This window comes from Rattus rattus, chromosome 6 (genome assembly GCF_011064425.1).
Source record: "Rattus rattus isolate New Zealand chromosome 6, Rrattus_CSIRO_v1, whole genome shotgun sequence".
Classification (NCBI taxonomy): domain Eukaryota; kingdom Metazoa; phylum Chordata; class Mammalia; order Rodentia; family Muridae; genus Rattus; species Rattus rattus.
In genome coordinates, this window is record NC_046159.1 from 46,753,565 (window position 1) to 46,777,951 (window position 24,387).

The window sequence follows — 24,387 nt, forward strand, 5'->3', positions numbered from 1 at the left end:
GTTCTTCCAAGTGTTGGACAAGTTCTCTTACTATGAAACAAGCCTGGGACTTAAGGTTCTTTGCTTCAGCCTCACAAGCACTTTAATTTCAGTTGTGCACCATCACATCTGGCCTGGAGAAGAGTTTAAAGTAAGGATCATAGAAGTGACCTTTTAGCTCCACAGTTCTAATAGATCCAAGACCCTGGATTTGTCTAATATGTGAAAAACATGCTTTTTTTTTTTTTTCTTTTTAATCACCTGTTCACCAAAATACCTCCCATTCTGGCCAACAACAGCTTTAATTGCTGATTCAACTCTCAAATTTTAAAAATATCTATTCTGATATGATGACGATCAAGGGTACCAGGAATCTCAGATATTACACATTTTCCAACTTATGCCTTATTTTTTACATTCTTTTTGGTTTCAGCTTCCAAGTCTTCATCAATACTGTTAGTGTAAGACACAAGCATTTCAGTTAATGGATTTGAATCTTCGCACCCTGAGACTAACCCTTCCCCTTCGTGTCACCCACAACAATCTTGACACACACACACACACACACACACACACACACACACACACACACACACACACACACACACACACACCCCACGCCTTGTTGGTCTTCCACTGACAATGCAGCATTTGTTTTTATCTCCCTAGCCCCCGGCCTTTATGGAAGCCTTGCCTCCCTGTCACCTTGCTGCCCATGTTAGGAAGGAAGGGAGTTACTGGAGCTGGATGGAGATCTTGGTGTAGACTGTGATCAAGGTCTTGATTCCTCTTCATAAGGAAAAACTTGGGGGCAACTCTTTGTCTTTCTCCACAAGGGAAGTGGTGGGAAGATGCCAGCTCTTTCCATACTGCCTCTCCCTCCCCACCCCCCTTATAGTCATCATCAGAATCTGGCTCTGGTTGCCTGAAAAAACATTCAGTGGCTTTATACCCTTTTTTTCTTCTACTTTCTTCTGCCATTCTATCTCCCACATTGCCTTCTCATAATCATTAGAAAGTATCAGCTAAGGGGAACCAGAATCTCCATTGTAGAAACCACTAGGAACAGGGTCCTTCCATCTGGGGTGCTGCTGTACAAAGTTGTGTGCCTACTATCTGTTGGTCGCTTAGGATCCACTCACCTCCTCGATTTAGGCGAGGACTTTGCTGTTGGATTGGTTCGTGGGGTGGGGGTGGGGGCTCCATTGGTTGTTTGCTTGAGTGAGAGCTGAGACTGCCAAAGCTTAAGGTTGTTGAACCAGCCTTCAGTTTTGAAGTCACAGGTCTTCACACACTCAAGTCATCCTAAAGGAAGATCCATTTGAAAGTTTTTGAGACAAGAGTCTCACTAGGTAACTCAGGTATACCCTCTTGCCTCAGGTTCCAGAATGCTGGGGGCAGATATATATCACCAGACTCTATGATGGCACCTTTTGATGGATACTCGTGACTAGGAAAAGAGAAAAACTGAACTATTTAGGGCAGCATTGTCCTTAACTGCCTTTTCCCCCAAAGGCTCATCTTCAGGCTTTGTTAGTTTGACAAACACACATGCAGAAATAAAAGAACAATATAGAATTTTGATACTGAGTGAGAAAACAACAAGTAAAGCAAGAGGTTCTGGGGTCAAATAAGTGAGAGTCATTGGTTGCAAACAAAGCTGTTGGACTTTAAAATGAGGTTCAGAGGGCAGACTGCGTTTGGCTCCCTGCATCCACATCTGGATCACAACTGTCTAACTCCCACTCCTGGGGATCTGATGTCTCTTCTGGATTCTGCAGGGATCTATCTGCACTCACATATGCATACTCCCCATACATAGTGTATTCACATTTATAACATTCTTTAAAATACACATGCTTTAAAGTTTTTCATCTCACCCAAACACTACTAGGAATCGCTAGTAGATCAGATTATAATTACCAACCCCAAGCCAAGCTTGGAAAATTTGTAAAGTGTGTTTATTTCTTAGAATTGCATTGAATTAATTAACCTCCCCTAAAGATATATTTCACACCATCAACTGGATCCATTTTTACCTCTGCAGGAAGTTTTGTTTATGCTTTGAGGTGCTTGTCCTTATGGACATCTTGGATCTCCAGACAGGATCTAGTAGTTGACCTAGAGACCAGAGGGTTGGGCTTCCTATCCAGTCAAGCGATTGCAATTTATTTGTGTGTTGCAACTCAAGTATCAGATGGGGTCAGTATTGATATTTGTTCCTTCCTCCTCAGGTCAGACCACTGGCTGTCCTTATTGCTTCCCTTGTAAGCATACACATCCATAGTTCCTAAAGTCTTTGAGAGAGTTGGCTCAGTTTCACCAAAACCTTATTCATTGGGATGGTGGTGGGGTTGCCAATCTATAGTACCTGAGAAAGGTGAATTCCTTTGCAAAAGAAAGTTTGGTTGAAGCCGAGAGTAGTGGTACACGCTTTTAATTCCAGCATTTGTGAGGCAGAGACAGGCAGATCTCTGTGAGTAGTTTGAGGCCAACCTGATCTACATAGTGAGTTCTATACCAGCTAGGGCTACCTAGTGAGACCCTCACTATGGAAAGAAAATAGAAAGAAAAACACTTATTGGGAGGGGTAGGTGAGGTGGTAATTTTTACCAGAAAGCTTACTTTGCATTTTGGACATCATCATTGAGTCCTACTCAGAGCTCACTGATCTCTTCTTTTAACTTGCCTACTCTGTTTTCATGATCCTTCTGAATGAAACCCCTTAGTGCCTAAAAAGCTAGGGACTTCAATTTGTTGGGTGAACAATGCTTGCTTATAAGTTAAGATTTTAATGATTAGTCTTAATACCCCCACTCATTCCTGCCAGTCAAAATATATTTCCTAGCTATTTGAAGGTAAGGGTTTTATGTTATGATTTCCACAAGATAAGACTTCATATAATAGAGAAACAAGGCTAGGCAGACATATGTCATCTTTAATTTTTTTGGAGCATGGATACACATTGAAGTAAGATGATTGTGACTTGTTTATTAATGATAGTTAATTAAAATTTTTAATTACTGAAAGAGCTAACAAAGTAACTTTTAAAAGGGTGTAGGGCTTGATCACCATCAGGCAAGGGAAGGGAGGGGAAAGGATCTGAGGAGATGGCTAACAATGGAATTCACAACTGTGATCTGCTTCTGAAAGAATTGTATTTAAATCCTAGTATTGTTTTAAAGATAGTTTAATACACTGTCTTCAAGAAAGAAGGCCGAATACCAGTGCATACAACTTAAAATTAATAGCAACAATCATGACAGCTGCTGGCATAACAGGTGACAGACACGCTTTAGGGGGCAGTGTCTTACTGTCTTGTGCAGACAGTGCTGGCCCCCACTGGGCAGGACAGCTATGCAATAACCTTACTACTGATCATCCTGAAATAGTCAAAAAGGGAGAAATTATTTTCCATGTAACATTTCATATGTTTTGTTTTGTTGGGAGAGTAGGTCTTGGTTTGTATTCTTCGCTAGCTAGCTAATCTGGATCTTGCCATATAGACCAGACCTTAATGCCTCATGCCTGCTGTGGCAGTCTTGTTTGAGCTCTTCCTCAGTGGTAGAATGACAGGTGTGCAGTAAATGTTGTGGCAATTAAGCTTCTCTTTTGCATAATTGAAATATTTTCTATGATGTCAACCCTCTTAGGCATTTGTCTGGGACTTGAAGGAAAAGTTTTAAAGCATAATAGTGCTTTATGAATAAACATGTAAAACATGGGGTACTTCTGCTTACTTGTTTCAGCCCTGTATTCTCAGCTGTATTGTAGTCCTGAGTAATGTAGGACAAGTACGTTTTCTTTTAACAGAGAAACTGAGACGGAGGGACTGTAGTTTCTTATAATTCATGTGTAAACTAAACTGATAGGCTAGGGCTTACACACACGTTGTTTTTCCTAGTAACTGTTATTGTTCCCATCTGAACACTTAGAGCTAAAGCTGATGGGTTGCCTTCTGTAATCCTAGCATGCCAGTTGGGCATGAGGTAGAACTGTGGAGATGCTGTCCCTTTTTTGCATCTTATTGTTAGGTCTTGAACCCATTGTTAAGTTCCTGAACCTCTATGGAAGTTGTCAGTCATTCGAAATGCCGTCTATCTTTTGTCATCTTGTCTTGCCAGTAGTTGTCTCCATTTATTTCACCAGTTTTGCAAATCTCTGTATAAAATACAAACATCTTCATTGCAGACGGCTGCTTAACTTTCAAGTTAGTTGTCTTTTCCCTGGCTTTCTTGGCCTCAAACGTAATAGAGATCCTGCTTGCCTCTGGCCCCCCAAGTGCTGGGATTAAAAGTGTGCTCACCACAACTAGCAAAGTGTCCTTTTTTCCTGCTTTTTAAAAGGAACTTTTACTCTGTTTTCTGAATATCTGTATTTCACTTAAATTCTCTAGGCCTGCAATTCAGTAGGCTTCTGGTTTACTTTAACTTACAAAAAGCCCGACTCAGCATGCATGCCTGTAATCTCAGTCCTAGGAAGCAGAAACAGGAAGATCCATGGGGTGTGCTGGCCAACTCAAATCAGTAAGAGAGCCTGACTGTGTCAGAAAATGAGGTGGAGGAAAGAAAGCAATAGGTGACCTTGCACATGGTCAGTCTCCACATGATTGTGTCTCCATCTATTGTACATGATGTAATTGAAACAAAAGTAGAAGTAGCATTGTAGTTGCTCTTCACTCAGCTTTAAACGTTAGTCATCTAGATCTTTACAAGTTCCATGCTGTTCCAGTAGAGCTATAGTGCTCAGAAACACAGTAGCTATCAGAGGATTACATGTTAAAGCCAGTTTGAAGCTGCCTATGAAGACAAGATTAGGAGTTCAGGGCTGAGCTGGGCTACATGAGACCATGTCTCCAAAACTAAAACAAACCCTACTTGGAAAACAAACCCTACTGTACACTCATATGAATATGGCTCATGAAAAAGATGGGTAGTACCCAGTGTGGAGAACAGTGTTCAGGCTGTGCTGGAGAGTGTGTGAAATGGCATAATCATGTTGAAAAAAAATTGGCAGCTTCTCAAAAACTGGATGTAGACTTAACATCTACATCTAGCTAGGAGAAATGAAAACATATGTCCACAAAGATTTGTACTTGGTGCTCATTTCAGCTTTCTTCGTTTTAGCTGATACAGGGAAAAGGCAAAATGTCTATCAAAGGAGATTGGGCAAACAACAGGCACACAATGTTGATGAACCTCAGAGACCAAGCTCAGTGCAAGTAAATAATGCATTTGAAAAGTATATGCTGTGGGTCATTCATGTACATCAAACTGGAAGACAGGTGGATCTGATCTGTACACCAGATCTGTGGCTTCCTGAAACTGGGGAGAGAATTGTCTGGGAGAGAGGTTCAGAAGATATGTGGGGTTGGGGGTTTAGCTCAGTGGTAGAGTGTTTGCTTAGGTACCCTTGCTAAGCTATCCTTGCTAAGGAACCCTGGGTGGTTCGATCCTCAGCTCCAGGGTAGGTGGTGGGAGAGATAAAATAACAGATGAGAGGTGGTAATCTGCCATGTATATGTGACACAACTTCTTAGACTGTACCTTTGAGGTGTTAAGGGCTAGTTGGCATGATCTGTACTCCCAAGTACTAGCAGGAGGAAAATAAGAGTTCATGGCCACCCTGGGCAACATAGAAAGATGCCTTTCTCTTAAAACTATGAGAATGGTTGACCAAGTCAAGCAAGCTGCAATACCCACTGTCCTTTTACTGCTTTTGAGTGAATGATGGCTGTTTAAGAATGAATAGTTTTGGAGTTATTGCTATCCTTTAGCCCTGAGGTGTAGAGGGACTCAAGAGGGCCCTGGGTTCTCTGTTTCTTCCCCCAGCAGGCTGCTTGCTTTTCTAGACACATGGCCTCTGAGCCCTTATTCCTAAGGGAATAGCTTTAGTTTCTGAGAGCTCCCCCCTCCCCCCGTACTCCTTTCTATACACAGGATTCTAGAAAGCATTTTATATTCAGAGAGCAGTTCATACAACTAAAATCTATCCTTTGACATTTCTACTTTTGGCCACATAATGTTCGATAATTAAGTATGGCCTTGTAAACACAGTATTCTTGTGTATTATCGATAATTAAGTATGGCCTTGTAAACACAGTATTCTTGTGTATTATAGGCATTTGACCAGTGCCTGTGACGTGATATTCAGGCTCTTTGTTACACAAACAACAGTCTCTTTTCTGTCTCTGTCCATGCTCATGCTACTGGGTGGAAGGCTCATTTATCACTTTGTACCCCCAAATTTAACTAGTATGGTCTCATTTCTCTAGATAGTGTACTGCTTAAAAGCGCCATTTGTTATTTATTAACGTTAGACTTTGGAACACACTCAGGAGACAAGGCAAAAGCTTAGAAAAGTTACAAGGAAGAAACTTGTAATGATAACATGAGATTTTAAAAACAAAATATATCTCGTGTGATAAAATGAACAGATTCATACTAATAGAAATAATAGAATAATAAGTAATGGGGAAAATTCCAGTGGATAAAGTGGAAGAGTAGCCAGGTCAGGCAGACAAGGCAGAAAGCTCACAAATACCAAGTTAAATGGGTCTGGGCAGCAAATTTAGGGGAGTCCATATGTGGATACTCGGTGAATTTGTAAAGTATGGAGACTCCAAAGCCTGCTAGACATTAGTTCAAGAGTGAAAGAGGGCTTGCTTTGAAGAAGGCACTGGATTTGAAGTAAATATTGAGTTGAAATAGATCTAGAAAGGGTTTAGCCAACATGGTGCAGTTGGAGATCTTGCTGGTCATGTAGGAATCCCACTTTGAAGCCAGGGTTATTTGTGATGGTGTGGTTTCTCTAAGCAGACTTACTCGTTGTACCATGCTTTGGTTTTTTTTTTTTTTTTTTTTTTTTTAAGATTTATTTTACACTGTACACTGTAGCTGTCTTCAGACACACCAGAAGAGGGCATCAGATCCCATTACAGATGGTTGTGAGCCACCATGTGGTTGCTGGGAATTGAACTCAGGACCTGTGGAAGAGCAGTCAGCGCTCCTAACCACTGAGCCATCTCTCCAGCCCTTTTTTTTTTTTTTTTTAAATCAGTAGATCTGTTTTATTTTGCCAGAGAAACAGAAGAATCAGCAGTTCTGAAGGGCTTCAGCTTCTTTGTCCCTTGGTTATAGATACTTAAAAAGTATGATGCAGATTGCCCAAGTCTGTCTGGTCCTGTGAGCAAGCAAAAGTAGATAGAACTGTGCTTGAGTAGTTGGTATATTTGAGGTGATAGCAATATAGAAGATATGTTGTAGATGCACAGGTCTCTAAAGGGGTCTGTCCTGAGACAAAACCGTTAAGTATGCATTGTAACGCAGAGGTAAGCTCCATGCTCATGTAGCATCTACTGCCCCACTTTAGAAGAAACACATATTTTTGTATTGAGTACTGAGCTCCTGTCAGGAAACAATTATTTCAAAGCAGATTTGGGGGTATAGTGCAAAATTGAAAAGGTAGGTAATGTCTTACAGTAGCTATTCATAATTTAATAGAGAAAAAGTAAAACAATTACAATTAAGCAGCAGATAACCAGGGTGGATTGAAGCTTCCTAAAACCTACCTCCGATTACATGTCCAGAGAGATAAGGAAACACATGTCTTTGAGTTTGGGTATAAAGCTTTGAAGAAGGTATCTCAGAAGCTGAGGCAAGCAAACAGATGGTGGAAGAAAATACAAAGTCCAGTGTAGTTTGGGCTTGTGTGGATGGGCAGTTCGAAGAGTTTAGCAAAGTTGTGAGAGTGTCAAGTCCAGGACTTAAGATTCCCTTCTGTAAGCATCCAAGTGTAGCAGGGTGTGTTAATCACCAGAGATTTAAAAGCCATTACAGCATGAACATTAAATCATAAATTACCTTTTACAGCTTTTGTTTGCTTGTACTTAAGTTTTGGGGTAATTTTAAGGGTTAGGTTTGAGGGAAACATTTGAAAAGATAGATACCTTAATCTAATTTAGCACTTAATTTAATTTAACCATCACCTGCAAAAGATAGTTGGATGAGTACTAGACCTTAAATTGCCTAATAGCTTTGTTTAAAGAATTACAGATCCTTTGTGTTTTATAAGTATTTATTTTAGCGAAATGAACTATAATTTCAAAATGGTTACATAGATTTTTAAATAGGGTCTTTGACAGCTATGAAGTAATTTGCACAGCAGATTGGATTGCTTTAATGTCTTGTTTCTTGGAGGGAGACTTGATTTATCAAATTTATTTGCATCTGAAACTGTATTTGCCCAGAGAGGAGTTGTCCTTGTGGTTTATAATATAGTTTTGCATGCCTTTTGGAAGAAAAAAGATTCAGGTCACATCCAACTACTGTATAATATTTGTAACATGTTATATAGCTGACTGTAAAACCAGGCTAAATTGTTTTGTTTGCTAAACATGTAAAGCTGCAAGCATGCCTACACGTAAAGAACGGGCACTTCACTTAGATGTGTTTATTGAATGCTAAGCTAAAAAAAACTTCAGTGACCACTTACTCCATGTCAGTGTTTTCATCACCAAGGACACATAAGTCAGGCCAGATGATGTAACTTAACCCAGAACCACGGAGTACACTGAAACAGGACTTTGATGCTGCTGCAGGCCTTCCTTCCCTCTGTTAGGTTGGACAGGTGGAAGACTGTCGTCCTGTCCTGGAGTTGCAGTTTGGGCTGTTTTTAGGGTACTTAGGCTAACATAACCAGTGGCATAACCTTGACACCACTCCTACCAGAATGAAACGCCAAAGAAACCTATTAATCTTCAGAGAAAGGTCTAGGTGGCTAGTGGGGTGGCTCAGTGGGTAAGGACACTTTGCCACCAACCCTAACAACTTGAAGGCAATTCCCAAGACCCACATGGTGGGAGGAGAGAACTAGTGCCCTCAAGTTGTCCTGACAACTACCATACATGTACTATTCATGCCATAGTACAAACCACAAAAACACAATTTTTTTAAAAAATGTATTTTGCCAAGGACTTTTGAAGACATACTATGGGAACCTAGAGAGTATACTTTATGGGACATTTGCTAAAAAATCATTGGCATAACCACAATTTTTCCTGGCACTGCAGGTACTACAGGGAAGAGACAAGTGAAATATTCTTATACATGACAGAAATATTTCAATCACTGTTGGAAAGCTGTGCTAGTGTTTAGTAAGTTTGGAGTCTTTGTTTTTAGACTGATAATTATTACTTTGCATGTTTCCTTTTTGAAGTCCATCTGAATGGTTCTTCGGGCTGCCTTTTTGGCAGTGGGACGCGCCTGTGGCACACCATGCTTACATATAAAATACTCGGCCAGAGCAGTCCTGCACTCTTCAAAATTAGAGTTCCCCCATCCCAGAAGCTTTTGCTTATCTTGGTTATATCAATAGAAAACTTTCATATCAAAATTTACTTTTTTGTGTGGTTTTGTTTGTTGAGACAGGGTTTCCCTGTATAACCCTGACTTCGTTGGTGTTCATTCTGTAGACCAGGCTGTCCCTGAACTTAAAGATCCACCTGCTTCTGCCTCCTGAGTGCTGAAATTAAAGGTGTGCACCACTGTCTCTCAGCTTCGGATCAGAATTTAAAGTTGAAAAAAAATGTTTATAGTACCAGAATAACACATAGGCTGTCAGTAATGATGCTACAAGCCATGCAGCCTTTGGCAATGCTCCATTGTAAACTAGAAAGGACATGATAGAAAGTGAAAAGAGTTAACAGGGCTTCTAGTCCTTCTAGACCCTCCTGAGAAGGTCTTGGTCCTCAGGAATCCTTGGATCAGTGAATCAATTGGCTGGTGTTTTGTTTGTTTCCCAGAGTTTGAACTACTTGTAGCTTTTCTAAAATTTTAATTCTTTGGTTGTAGAAAAGTTAGTTCTACTTTGTGGTATTCAAACAGTGTTTTAGAGCCTAGAACACGTTTCTATATTGTTCAGAACAACAACTTTGAATTGACCATTCATCTACTTTTTATTAATTAGCCAAGAAAGTTTGTGTGGGAGCCTGTTGTGGCTGACCATCTGTACCTGATATGTATGTAATATTGGTGTGTGTGGTATAGATGAAGTTCAATGGCCTGGCCTCCCTTGAAGCCACTGAATGTCTGAAAATCCCAGATCCTCAAGTGAAAGTTGATGAGAGGCTCTTTGGTGCTGCTGTTGGGAACTAGTTTTTTTGCTGCAGGTGCGTAGTTTCCTGTTGATTCCTAGTATTGAGCACACTCTGTAGCTCAGATGGTGGGGCTTTGGCTGCATGCATTTTCAGGAGCAGTTATTTTTATTTTGCTGCATATGTATATGTGTTGAGGCTAGAGCTAAACAAACCTTTCTCCCCCTTGCTTGATCTTATTTTATTATGACTGTAGCCAGATTAACTTAGATAACTTAACTACTCTGCTCTGAAGTAATTTATTGAGGCTTTGTAAGAGATCCTGAGGAGCCCAAAAGCTGTCTCAACTCCAGTCTGTACTCTGGGTTTTTGTACATGGTTGACTTTATATAGCCCTGGCTGTCCTTGGAACTTGCTGGCCTCCATTCACTGAGATCCTTCTGCCTCTGCTTCCTTAGTGCTAGGACACCCAGTTGTGCTCTTTTAAGTGTAAAAGATGTCCCATATTACCTGTCAGACAGCAGGAGAAATATCTGGTAGAAAAGGGCTTTATAGTTTGGTTGTGTTTCTTGACTTTCTGTGACATAGTTTCTCTGTGTACCTTAGCTGTTATAGAACTCTCTCTGTAAACCAGGCTGATCTCACTCAGAGATCTGCCTGCCTCAGCCTTCCAAGTGCTGGGAATAAAGGGCTGCACCACCATTGCCTGTCAAGAAAAGAGTTAATTTAGTAGTGGGAGACAGATTTAACAGAGACCAGTGGCTTTCTTGAGTCTGGCATGTACTGGTGGGAAAGAATAGCCTAGAATGGAAATACAACTTCTTGAGGCTGCCCAGTGGCCCATTCAGGAAGCCAAAGAATTTGAAGGATTGAATGAAAAGGATTTTTGGGAGAAACAGCTGCTATTTAATTGCAAAGGGAACTCTACAGAAAAGGGGAAAAGCAAAGAAATTAGTGATGCCCTACAAGGCATGGCTACAATCAAAATATGGTGAAGGTTTTTAATTACCCTTGTGTGAAGGTAGCTGGTTTTAATATGAGGTCATGAGTCATATAGATTCCTTGGTATTTAAGGTACAGTGGGTCAAGGATCAGAATTAAATCAACAGGAAAGTTGTACTGGCTAAGAGCCAGGGCCATTCTGGTGTGGTGGGTGCTGCTGCAGGGGTGGACAACTAGCTTATCACATTGCTTCAGACAAATGCAAGAATCACCCTGAAATGTCTTCACTGTTCACAACTTAGAATTTAAATTCTTTTACATAAACCAATTCAAAGATCAGTTATTTAGTTCAGTATAACCAGGCACTTTTGCAAAGAAAAATATTTGCTTTATATAAAGAAAAGTCTACAGGAAAAATTAGCTGCAAATAAGTGCTTTGGTGTATTCAGACTGGGCATATATATGTCTTTGGGATCAGGGGGAAAAGAATTAGTGCTTCCCATAGAGATACCTTAATATTAGAGAACATTCTAGGCTTTCACTTTACCTAGGTCAGGAAATTGCTCTCTTAACACCAGAAATGCTGGAGGTGGGGGCGCATGGTGTGGAGGTGGAGTGGCTAGTTTGTAGCAAGTATTAGTTGAAAGTAGTAAATTGTCACTGGAGTAGGATAGAATGTGGTGGGTTGCTTATATGGTAACTGTCAATTAGATTATAGAGCCATACACATATTTAGAACACAGCAGTTCTAATTTTCAAATAGTGCTTTTAGAAGCTGGGTCAATTTTCATAGTTAATACTCCAGTGTGATGCTAACTAGTCTTAATTCCTTTTGACTTGTATAATACAGCACACCACACTACCTGCCCACACACTGTTGTGCCTATGCTAGGATGGATGGACCATCATTTATTCTCTGTATATATGGATTTTGTCCTGTCCGTAATCAAGCTTGTCGCCTGAGCATATTTGCTGATCTGTTCATTCATTGCCCAACATTGGCTCAAGTATTTAGGCCTCTTACGTGTTAACCAAAGCTTGTGAGTAGTTCAGCAAGCTGACCTTGTTTAGAGTCATGTGTCCTGGAGAAGCCAGGGAGTTACATACAGTAGGTAGCTGGAGATTGTGCTGTTATATGCCACTGCCTGGCCTTCCCAGGGTGAAGGTTCAGGAGCTCCCCTTTTCTTTCTCTATTCATCTCCTTCATCTGTAAGACTACATTAGTGCACATGGCTTGTACCAAAACAGTTACCATTTCTGATCTCCATGATACTAACAACTGTTCTGATTCTTCAACTTCTGCATGCAACCCTATCCTCACCTGGGCTCTTATCACCACTGCCATTACTGACAGACAGCCTGCAGATTCTTCATCTTTCCTGCAGCCTTGATCTGTGGGAGTGCCTGGCTTAAAAGTCCAAGTGGAGAGCATAGGTACATATCCACCCCACCCCCTTTGCCTTCACATGCAGTAGTTATTTATTTGCTTTTTACTTGGCATTGTCGTGTAAAGCGTAGCCTGGACAAATGACACCACAAATCTTGACTGAAGTTCTAGCTTGAGGCCCCCTTGGGTGCCTTTGCTTAATACTCAGAATGTCCTGACTGTGCTGTTCCAGGTCCTTCCTCTGCTTGGAACCTTTCTTTGATCAGTTTGGCCATATTGTGCATCAATTTGAATGCCATTTGGTGTTTGGAACTTGAATTCTCCTTGAATATTACAGGCATCCAAACTTGCAGTTTCTTCTTAACAGTGGTCAGAAATAGTAACGTTTCATCCCAACCACTTCTACCTGAACACAACCTATTCTCTCCACACATCCTCCCCTCTCCCTCAGTATTCCCATGCCTTGTAATAATATTTGGGACTACATAACTTATCTGTTATATGGCTGCAGAAGAAAAGCTGCAATGTGTAGACACATTGGCTAGCATTCTTTTCTCCAAGTTTGGATCTGTGAATGGTGCTGCATTGTGAAAGTGTTTGGCACCACTTAGAAGCTATGCACAATAGCTGTGAGAGAGCCCGTGTCAGCTGGGGATTGGTGTAGACATAACTGTTACAGCACAGTCAATGTATCACTTGTCTGAGGTTTTCTCTTTTTTTCTTTTTCCTTTTCAGTGACTTCATCGTTGTCCATGCCAATCACAGCTGCAGGGGAGGGAGCAGGCCAGTTGGAATAATTAGATTGAGGAGTGAATGTCACACTTCTAATTTCATTCTCTTTTCAAGGGATTACCAGTGTCCATTTAATAAAACGAGATTAGCCCTCTGCAGCGGGCGTATTTGAAAGCTGTCAGTATAATTGTGACAGCTCAAAATAAGCATTTTTAGCACTCCTATAAACTTGTTATATTAGATGGTTGCATAGGAGTGTGTGCTTGTGTACCATAAGTGCATATGATACCTCCCTTTGAAGATAGAACATTGAGACTGTGGAATATTGGACAGTTGCCATAATACAATCATTAAAGTACTCACACAGTGGTTAATGCTCTATCTTGTGTTGAATGTTGTAGGAAACCTCGCATCAATTCTCAGCTGGTGGCACAGCAGGTGGCACAGCAGTATGCCACTCCACCTCCCCCTAAGAAGGAGAAGAAGGAGAAGGTTGAAAAGCCCGACAAAGAAAAGCCAGAGAAAGACAAGGACATTAGCCCCAGTGTCACCAAGAAAAACACCAACAAGAAAACAAAGTAAGTTTCTGGGTACTACAAACAATGCATTATTTTTTGCACTTGAATCAGACATTTTAAATGATGGATTTATTTTTATTTTTTTGGGTCTTTGCTTTGCCCCTTAGACCAAAGTCTGATATTCTGAAAGATCCTCCTAGTGAAGCTAACAGCATACAGTCTGCTAATGCCACAACAAAGACCAGCGAAACGAACCACACCTCAAGGTACAATGAAACTGGAGGGAAATACTAAGTTAGAAGACCAGGGAGGGTTACTGCATACTTAGATAACTTAGAAATTTTAGATTAAGGAAAGTGGAAGGCGGAGCTAGAGGTAAAGCTGCTGACCTATTAAGATCATCTTGAAATGATTTTGACCCACGGTCAAAAGTTCTGCCAGCTGATGATCATTTCTCTTACTGCTAAACATGGTCAGCACAGTTAATGGGCAGCTTTAAGTCTGTGGGCACAGGACTAGGAAGGCTTATGTTGATGTTGTCACTTCTTAAATGCTTCCCTTGACACATTGCAGGCCCCGGCTGAAGAATGTGGACAGGAGCACTGCACAGCAGTTGGCAGTAACTGTGGGCAACGTCACCGTCATTATCACAGACTTTAAGGAAAAGACTCGCTCCTCCTCTACATCCTCCTCCACAGTGACCTCCAGTGCAGGGTCAGAACAGCAGAACCAGAGCAGCTCGGGCTCAGAGAGTACAGACAAAGGCTCCTCCCGCTCCTCCACGCCAAAGGGCGACATGTCAGCAGTAAATGATGAATCTTTCTGAAATTGCACACGGAATTGTGAAACTATGAATCAGGGTATGAGATTCAAACCGTCCACCTGCCCATGCTGCTTGCACCCTGGAGAGTCTTCTGTGGACGACCTTGTAGTGATGCTACCAGGAGAGGTTCTGCTTGCGTGGGCATCTGGCTACCAAGGAACTTCGTACCCTGACAGTTACTCTTGACACTTTTATGTATTCCATTGTTTTATATGATTTTCCTAACAATCATTTATAATTGGATGTGCTCCTGAATCTACTTTTTATATATAAAAAAATCTGCTGTGCACAATTTTCCATGTACATTACAACTGGTTTTGTTTTCTGTTTTGTTGATGGGGGTTGGGAGGGGGGAGGGAACTTTTATTTATTGTGTTCACAGACTCCATCCTGTCAGCATATCCGCTTAAATTTAGTTCTTTCTTCCAGCTATACTCTGTACTATCAGTTTTGATATAACTATATATATAAATATAAAATTATATATAAAGGGTTATTTGAAACCAATCCATGGCAACGCTGGTGCTTGATACACTGTGAAGTGAATACAACATTGAACAGTTGACACAGATCTGGGACAGTCCCTTCTATGAAAGTGCTGAAATATAATTAAAATCAGTCTTACATGAAGTATGTTCCAACCTGCGTGGGAACTTGACTCTCTCATCTGTCTTTTAAGAGTACTGGATAATATAAAAAATATATTTTTTAAACAATGTGATCTCAAATTTAAAGACTGCTCCAGATAGCCTGCATTTGCAATGGGCTAATTGACAAATGACAAGTGGTTCAGTTGGAGGGCTTTGACCATTCAGAAGTAACAAGACTAGCTCCAGAATGCCAAGTATTCGTGTAAATTATGGTTACATGTTAACATTGCTGTTTTTATTAAGCACTCATGAAAATATGGTGTTCTGTATCTCGAATTCCGGCCTTTTCCCAGACCTCTGTTCATGCCTGAGGTGTACCTAGCAGCTGTCTTAGTTCTATGGTTGCAGTACTGCATTTTTAACCCACACCGCCTGGGGAAGCAGTCCCGGGTCTACTCTGTGATGTTGCAGTGGTGGATTTTGTGATCATGACCTGTTTGCTTCTCCCCCTACCTCCAACCTCCAAATCCTCACCTACCAATGTGGTCGTCAGTCTTCTTAGACCCTACTATGGTTCAGTTAATAAACAAGGTAGTCCACCACACATCCAGACCTGACACAGAGATCTTCCAGTCTCTGGAGTCATTTCTTTCTCAGTTCCTTGTGTGGGAAAAGGATTGCAGGGTTGCACTGGTGAGCTACAGGGAGAGCTCACTTCCCAGGAAAGTTAATGAATGGTAGGTGCTCTTTGTTAACTGAACCCTGGACGTTTTTTTTCCATTTTTACCATTTTGGGGTTGGGAGATAATCAAAGACCACTGACAACAGTTTTATCACCCCATCTCATCCCAAGTCTGGGTGACTCTGCTTTGCTCTTAGATTCAGGGTATCTCTTCTATCTGACTTTACCTTCATAGCCACTGAGTTTGTAGTGCTTAAGTCATCTTAAGCATGAGAACGTGGTGTTAACCTTCCTTTAGTTTATCACACTCAAGGACTCATAGGAGATCGTGTAAGGAAAACACCACATCTTGGTGTTAAAAGAACCGGGTTTTCTTAATAAAAGAATTTCTATCTGTGGAGGCAACAAGTTAAGAACATATTAACAGCTTGAATTGAGTAGCCAACAGGAATGGTTCCATTCACATTTACATTAAAACCAGTCATTTGATGCGCCGGAGTCTGTCCGCAAAGGCAGTGCTATTTGTCAATGGGCTCCTGTTCTCAACGCATGGACAATGCTCCCCTCTTTTTAAAACAGTGCTTGCGTCTGGGATGCAAGCTGTACTTAACTTTTTAAATACCTTTTTAAAGTATTTATTAATGAACCAAAGGAAATCAGGTGCTTTCTGTAAGCATCAGAATATATAATACATAGTGATTTGACTATGAATTTTAAATCCACATTTTAATATTAGTGGGGTATTGCAAAGACATTCCTTCTAAAGTTTTAATATTCCTTTTATTAAGGGTCTCAGGGAGGGTTAATTAGTCAGCCATATTTATTTTCCAGAGGTGTAAGGAATTGCTAAGTTTTTTAATTAACTTTTTAAAAAAATTAAATGCCACCAAATTCATGTGGATTGCACTGCTCTTTGAACCAATAAGTGTTGGTATGCACTTTGTTCAGAAACACTGTGTACTTTTTCAAAATGAGTTTCATGTAAAGTGATTGGATCCCCTAGATTAGTGGAAAAGGCTGATTTACCAGCTCCTCATAGGCTACTAATTCATTCATCGCCGGTGTCTTGGTTTTTCAGTTTTGCCTCCATGATAAATTAAAGAATAAGGAGAGGTGATGGGAAGGAAGGACCACTTCAGAACGAGTGGAGTAAACTTGCCTTGAGGTAGAAACTGCAGTGGTGGAGTCTAAGCAATCAGATGTTCCTGGCTGCCCTGTCTCAGCTGTCAAGGGCTGCATCGGGATAGAGAGCTGATAGGTGCTACACGACGACATCCTCAGGCATGCATTCTGGAAATGGAATTCCTATTAGCTTCCTGCATTTACAGTTTGCCCTACTATAGTACTCAGTAGGTAAAAACACTAGTGTAGCTTACAAAGAGACATTAAGAGGACCAGAAATACTTGGTATTCAGTGGCACAGAAAGCAGATGAAAACAAAAAGCACAGTGTTAAGGCTTGCAAGTTTCCCGTTTGTTTAGTACATAATCTTTCACACTCGTGTGCACACACAGAGCCAAGCTGACATGCTCTGCCCAAGTCATGCAGTTGGGAGGGGGGAAGACATCTTGACACCCACAAGAATATTTTAATCAAAACCTTTCCGTTTGGATCTGGATACTTCAAAACATTGGCAGACGCTTCTGTGAGTTTAGCTCCACTAAGATGTCTCGCCTGCCTTATTACGACCATTCTCAGTCTACATTTTTAAGCTGCCGTATCTTAAATTATTGAGAATTTATTAATTGCTGAATATATAATAACCTTTGCTTGTATGTTACCGAAAATGGTTTAAGAGCCAACATTTAGAGTGTGACAATGGAGCTGAACAGTTTCTAACGCGCAAGCAGTTCTGTTCTTGTGTATGACTTGTAACCTTAATTTACTGTGTAAAGATGGTTACATTATTTCCTTAGCTTTGTTTGTTGGAGACAGATAGGGAATGCTTGGTAAATATGTCAGAACACGACCTTCCCTTGTTAATGTCTTACACAAGCTCTATTTTCCATTTGCCCAGACAGATGGCTTGTATAACACTTTGGAAGTTTCTGCTCCGTCCGTCTTAGAGCTGACAGTCTGTTAGGTTTGTTTTCTCTTCATGCTAAAGTGTCGGTGGTTTTGTGAACTGGTCAGAAATTCACAGGTCTTAAATGTTTTGGGGGAAATTTATATTGGACACTGCTCTTTGTCTAGCAAATAAAAGATGTTAATATATTCCTGTTATTGGCATGTGCACGACTATGTTATTAGAAGCCACTTTATCATTTTCCTGCTTTAAATAGAAATGTCTATTTATGAATTCTGCTTGTAGTTTTTTCACAAATAAAATAGTAAAATTTACATCGGAGATGATTATTCTTGTTCCATAGGTTTTTGCTCTTAGAAAAGCCTAGTTCCTTCCTCCCTCCCCCCCACACTTGTGGGATGCTTCCAACAGAAAAGAAAGCTCATATTTGCTTCAGTATTCCAGTTACCACAGCTAAAGTTATTTTGAGTGTCTTAGCGTGCAGGTCACATGGTACAAGAAAGAATTGAGCTAAAGAATCAGAATTTGGAAGAAAGCAATTGTGTCTGTGCTCCCTTAAGATAGGCTGTGATGATCTGAAGAAGGAACTGGAGAAGTCTTCAAGTGTTTGAAAGCCCTCAGACAGCCCTCGGTCTGGACAGCTCACTAAGCCTGCTGTGCCCAGAGGAGTGAAACAGCATGTCTAGCCCACAAGCCCCAGCTGCGAGGCTGGCTTTTAACCTGCTGCTGCTTGTGGCCTGCCTGCCTTGAGAATTCATCCTGAGGGACTCTGTCTGGTTCTGTGCTTTGAGCTGGCACTGAAGGGAAGAGTGCATTTGGAGGAAGTCTTGCCTTGTTGAAGAGAACGCTTGCCCAAAGGTTCCTGTCTGCATTTCCATCACTGTTTGGCTCTTCTGAAATAGTTGGGAAGATCTCGGGGCATGGCGTGGGGTAGCGTTGCTGATGTTTGCTCCAAGACTCAGGTGTCGAAGTATCCTGTTCTCCCGTGCTTTTCGTGGTAACTTTGCAGGCCCTTGGTGGGGGAACTCTTGGGTGAATGGACTCTCATGTAACATGTTTGAGCGCTGGGCATCAGGGAGAGTATATCACTGACCTCGTGGCCTGAGAGGCTGAAGCTGCTGCTCAGCCAAGCTTTCCTGGACACCAAGGACCTGAGAACTGCTTGCCAGTTGAGCACGGTGTGGTAAGAGTCACTTGCCGAGGGAAATGTGCGAGGCCAGAATGGTGTTAAAAGTCACAAGCACTGCCTGAGCAGCCATCTTGTGCCTGGAGCAGGAGAAGCCTCTTGTCCCTTGGGAATGAAAGCAGGTCAGATGCAGAGCCTTTCTGGAGTAGCCAAGTACTGTGTTAGTCACGAGGGAAGTCACTGCCTCTGACTGCCCAGTGGATGGGGGAAGGCCATACCTGGGAATACAAACCACTGTGCGGCCTAGGCAGACGGTGTAGTGAAAGGTATGCGAGCTGCCTGCCATTAATGAATCCAGTGCGGCTGGGGAGTCTGGGTGGCTCTCCAAGGCATCAGGGCCCTTGGTCTTTAGTTTTGATCCTACATTCACAGGTTGCTGGACATGAACATGCTGGAGGTGGAGAGGACTTGAGGAAGGCCTACTGTGCAGCTGCTTTCGTAGTCCTGTGTTTGGGGTTGAACATAAACGGGGCCTTGCACATACCTGGCAAGCTCTACTAACTTTTGAGATGACTTCCCCAAGTTTCCCAGGCAAGATTTGAACCTTGGTTCTACCTTGGCTTCTAGCTTCGGGCCTGCACTATTAAACCCAGCTATACAGGTGCCTTTGACCCAGACCTGCAGGCAGTCACACAGGCTGCTCCAGCTTCTCACTGATGGTCAATCTTTTTTTTTTTTTTTTTTTCTTTTTAAAGTTGAATCAAGAACACAAGACATTGAAAACTCATGCCCATATACCGGTTTGTAATTCCCAACCTGGACAGAACTCACTTAAAACTTTTGAGCCAACATTTTTGAGTCACTGAAGCTAGGAATCCAAGGGGGCCAGCCAAGAGACTTGGCAGATTCAAGAAGAAAGAAACTACCCAGGAACCAGGCTCCCTGTAGAACAGAGCCAGATTGGAAGATTCCTAGTACTGCCAGGACTGAGTGAAACAGCCGCAGACTCCTGACCCCAGGATCTTTTAGTCCTGAGTGCTAAGATGTAGTCCTCACCAGGACCTACGCAGGCTGTGTCACCTCAGTTCTGTCAGTCTCAGTCACAAATCACAGGCCAGGTCACTGGATGTCACTCCTGGAAGTGAAGGATACCCTTGTGGCGTAGATGGAGCTGAGAGAGACTCACTTGCAGAGATGGGGTGATCTTGGGCAGGTCAGCCTCACAGGCGTGTCCTTGCTAAGGAGAGGGAACATGCATCTGGCCTTGGTTGTTGGCCAGGTCAGTAGCTGATGCCTGGAGAAGTGGCTGTTAACCTGGGGATTTCTTTTCCCGAATTTGCATTCTCATTTTCACTGATAACCTCACTGATAGAAGAGTTATTTTATGATTGGTTTATTGTGTTTTTTAGTTGGTACTATTTTTCCTGGCCCAGAGGCAGGAGCCTTTGGTTAAAGGCCATGTATAAATAAATAAATGAAATCCAGAGATGGCTTAGACAGCTGCTGTATTTCTGTGGCTACAGTGTTGTACCCAGTGTGGCTTCCCATTAAAAGATTCAAGTTTTTAGTGATGTTCATTGTCCTATTAATGTTTTGTTTGGTCCTCAATGTTGCTATTGGTTTTATTTTAAGTTTTTTTGTTTTGTTTTTATTGGTATATACTTGTTGAACCAAACAACGGGTTTTGTGATGACTTTTTTTTTTTTTTTTTGGTCATTTTGAAAAATTAGTTTTGAAGTTTTTGTATATAGTCTGTTGTGGTACCCCCTCCACTTTTATCCCCTCCCATTCCTGCTTACCCCTTCTGCCCTATTAGCCACCCCATCCCTTTTCCTGTTCAGGTGGTCACTGCAGCTGTGCTTTTGTGATTGCAACAGCTAGGTCTGGTATAAAGGACAGCATTTTATAGTACTTTATTCTTGGACTCTCATTTTCTGTCTGCCTCAACCTCCATGACCCCTGGCCTCTGATGTCACCAGGTTGTGTTTCTGTTTGAAGAGCTCCTGCGCTAAGACCCAGTCCCTCTTCTACTCTCATGTCATATATACAAATATACACACACACACACACATACAGGTTTATACACACAACCTACATTCCACAAATTTAACATATTTCACTTCACATGAGAGAACTGATTGTCTTTCTGGGTACAGTTTATATTGCTTAACAATTTCCATTCATTTTCTTGCAGGTGATATCATTTCATTCTTGGGAGTAAACATCACTCTACTCTGTTACACCCCCCCCCAAACAACCCCCCCCCACACACATTTAATTTTTAAGAGGGAGAATTAGCAATCTAAGTACTCACCAACATGAATCCTGGAAGTTTAACCCACAGGAATCCTGAGGACTGAGCCTAGGGCTTCATGCATGCTAGGCAAGCACTATACCACCAAGCCACCGCCCAGCCCACCAGTCAGATTTTGTTAGCTGCTTGAATAGCAAAAACTCTGAGAAGTACTACTGAGGAAGAGAACCATTCCCCTTTCTTCATCCTTAAAAAATAAAAATATAAAAAATAAAAAAAACACCAATTAATATGCTGGGGAAGGCTTTAGTAAACAGCAGGGGCAAACTTGTGGAGCCCAAGTACTAGATACAATCTGCTTCTGTTGTTTGGAGAAAAGCATCCTGCCTCCATTATCCTTGCTCTGTAGGGTGGTCAGGCATTATGACCTGAAGAATTCCTGCCTCCTGGCAGAGCTTCAGAATATGCTAATTGACCGCCTTAGCTGTCAACAAGGCCCCTTGGATGCTCTCATTTTGGTTGCACTGCAGCTTAAGTGAGTCCTAGCCCCACTCTACACGCCTTTCTTCTGACAGCACATGAGAAGCAAGCAGTAGGCCATGACCATCCACCTCAGTGCCTGTGAAAACCCCCTGCCCTCCCTCCTGACCTAACTTTTGAAGACTGCTGCAGGAAAGACACCTTAGGCTTGGGGGGCCCCATCATCGATCACGCTTGCCCAAGCCAGGTGGCTCAGTGGGACTTGCTTTATCTCGGGTATTGCTTGCCTTTAGTCCCAGCACTTGGGAGGACATAAGGCCAGCCTGATCTACAGAGCAAGTTCCAGGTCAGTCACGGCTACACAGAGAAGCCCTATCTAGAAAAACAAACAAACAAAAATTTGCTAACCCACAAAGTCGGGGAGAAGAAAAATCTTCCTTTCTTCCCTTGATCATGGAGTGAGTTCAGAAAACAAACTCAATAGCCAGTCTAACAAAGGAAAATCCATTTTAATTTCATGCTTATGAACAGGAACGCCATAGCAAACTCACATTCAAAGAAGGGCCTCATGACTGACTTACGTAGCCATAAGGAACAGGCCAGGAACTTTTGGGAGTTACTGGAGAACACTGTAGGACAATGAGGGAGAAACAATGAGCAGGGTCCTCTTTATGTGGATAGAGTCAGTCCAGTCATGTAGAAGGTTGTCCCGTAGAACCAGGAGTGCTGGTGTGTTCCAGTAATCCCAGTACTTGGGAGTTGGAAGCATGAGGATCAGGAGTTCAAGGCCAGCCTCAACTGTAGACTTAAATTCTAGGCCAGTCTGGGCCATGTGAATCCCTGTCTACAAAACAAAGCAAGTCCTGTGGAGGAGTGGCAGGCCATGACTGCCATCTGTGGTGTGGACCTTGAGACTTTCCCTTACAGTTGTTCCTCTGACCTGGTGGAAAAGGTTCCCAGGCGGAACTCTTTGACAGTCTGGCCTGTTTTACAGATTCTCCATGGGTATGGTGTTAGTTAATCTTGATTGTCAACCTGTTAAGATTTAGAATCACAGAGGCTGGAAAGATGGTTAAGAGTACGGGGTCCTGGGTTCAATCCCCAGCACCCATATGGCAGCTTGCAACTGTCTGTAAGCCTAGTTCCAGAGGATCTGACACCCTCACACAGACATACATGCAAAACACCAATGCACATGAAATGAAAAAAAAAAATCAGAATCACCATGGAAACACTATACTAGGCTTGTCTGTAAGGGAGAGTGTGGATTCGTTTAACTGAGGAGGGGATGATCTGCCCCGTACTTGGGCGGTGCTGTCATCCTGTGTCTGCAATCTTGGATGAACACAAAAGGTATCCCTCTGCTTCTGCTTCCTGGCGGCTGATGCACGTGACCAGCTGCCTCAGGCTCCTGCCGTCACGACTCCTCCACCAGGATGGACTTCCCAAACCATGAGCCACAAAACGAGCCTTCCCTTCCTCAAGTTGCTTTTGTTCGTGTTTATTCTTAGGTCTTAAGAATAGGTGAATGAGGCCGGCTTAGAAAAAGGCCTCCCTGAGCTGGATACATTTCCTTGGACCAGCGAGGCCCACTGGGTATTCTGACCAAGCACAAGAATGTGCTAGACACCCTGGCTCTCATCCGGCCAGCTCCGCACACGGGTAGATGCATGCACCTTACATTGACATACGTGTTTCTAGTAACAAACAGTGAGTTTCCAACTCCTGTTGCCAGGAGGGCTATAGGGGAGGCACGAGCCCAAGAATCAGATCTGAAAATTATCCGTTTAATGATTTTAATCAATTCTCTCTGGCTTTCTCCTCTCTTTCCAGAATTACAAGATTCGCAGATCCACAAGTCCCTGGCCGCATGGAGATTTTGGTTGGTTTTTTGATTTTTGCAACCTGGCTTGGAATTTGGCATTCTCAAGGTGGTGGGCCATCCATCTATTTTCCAGCTTCAAGTATTTTCTCTGTTTTTCCCTTTCCTTCTCTCCTGGCCTGTGGTTTTCTTTTGCTGCTGTTTTACTTTAAAAATAAACAGGGTCTGGAGAGATGGCTCAGCAGTTAAGAGCCCTGGCTGCTCTTCCAGAGGACCATGCTTCAATTCCTAACACCCACACGGCAGCTCACAACCGTTATCTGTAACTCCAGTTCTAGGGGATCCGATGCCCTTCTCAGGCCTCCGTGGGCACTAGGCATGAAACAAACAACAGAAAATCCATCTTTACTGGCAACTATTAAGTCTGGTTTTTTCGTTAAAAAAAAAAAAAAACCTAGTATTTACTTTCCCAATGATAGTGGTAACAAGCTAGACACGGTAAGGAACTTTTACAACGTGACAAAGAGTGTCCGTGTGAAAATGTATAGGGAACATCACCCCAGGATGTAAGACTCAGGATCCCTGCAACAAGGATGTCTGTTTTCACAACTTCATCTCTACTGGGAGTCCTGCCAGGAGTTAGGTAAGAAGCTGCAATAAACGGCATCCAGATTCGAAAGGAAGAAGTAAAATTGTCTGTCCTTACGCATGACATCATCTTTTACATCCAAAGTCCAGAGCACTCTTGAAAAAACAAAAACAACAACAACAACAACAAAAAACCCCAAAACCAGCCCTGATACACAAACGAACATGAGAACGAGTTCAGAGAGAGTGCACAGTAGAAGAACGGTGCACACAAATCAAGGTTACCATCCATACATTTGCAGTGAACACACTGGAAATGAAGTGCAGAAAGACTAATGAAGAATG

General features: G+C 42.1%; 1 protein-coding gene across 1 annotated transcript in view; it reads left to right on the forward strand.

The window, feature by feature from the left end:
* Nucleotides 1–18,086, forward strand: part of Rybp (RING1 and YY1 binding protein) — a 50,936-nt gene extending 32,850 nt beyond the window's left edge. Inside the window, exons 3-5 of the mRNA XM_032906016.1 lie at nt 13,535–13,711; nt 13,819–13,917; nt 14,225–18,086. Of these exons, the coding sequence (XP_032761907.1) occupies nt 13,535–13,711; nt 13,819–13,917; nt 14,225–14,477 (529 nt within the window). The 3' untranslated portion in view covers nt 14,478–18,086. The remainder of the gene's footprint in view (nt 1–13,534; nt 13,712–13,818; nt 13,918–14,224) is intronic.
* The last annotated feature ends 6,301 nt before the right edge of the window (nt 18,087–24,387 follow it).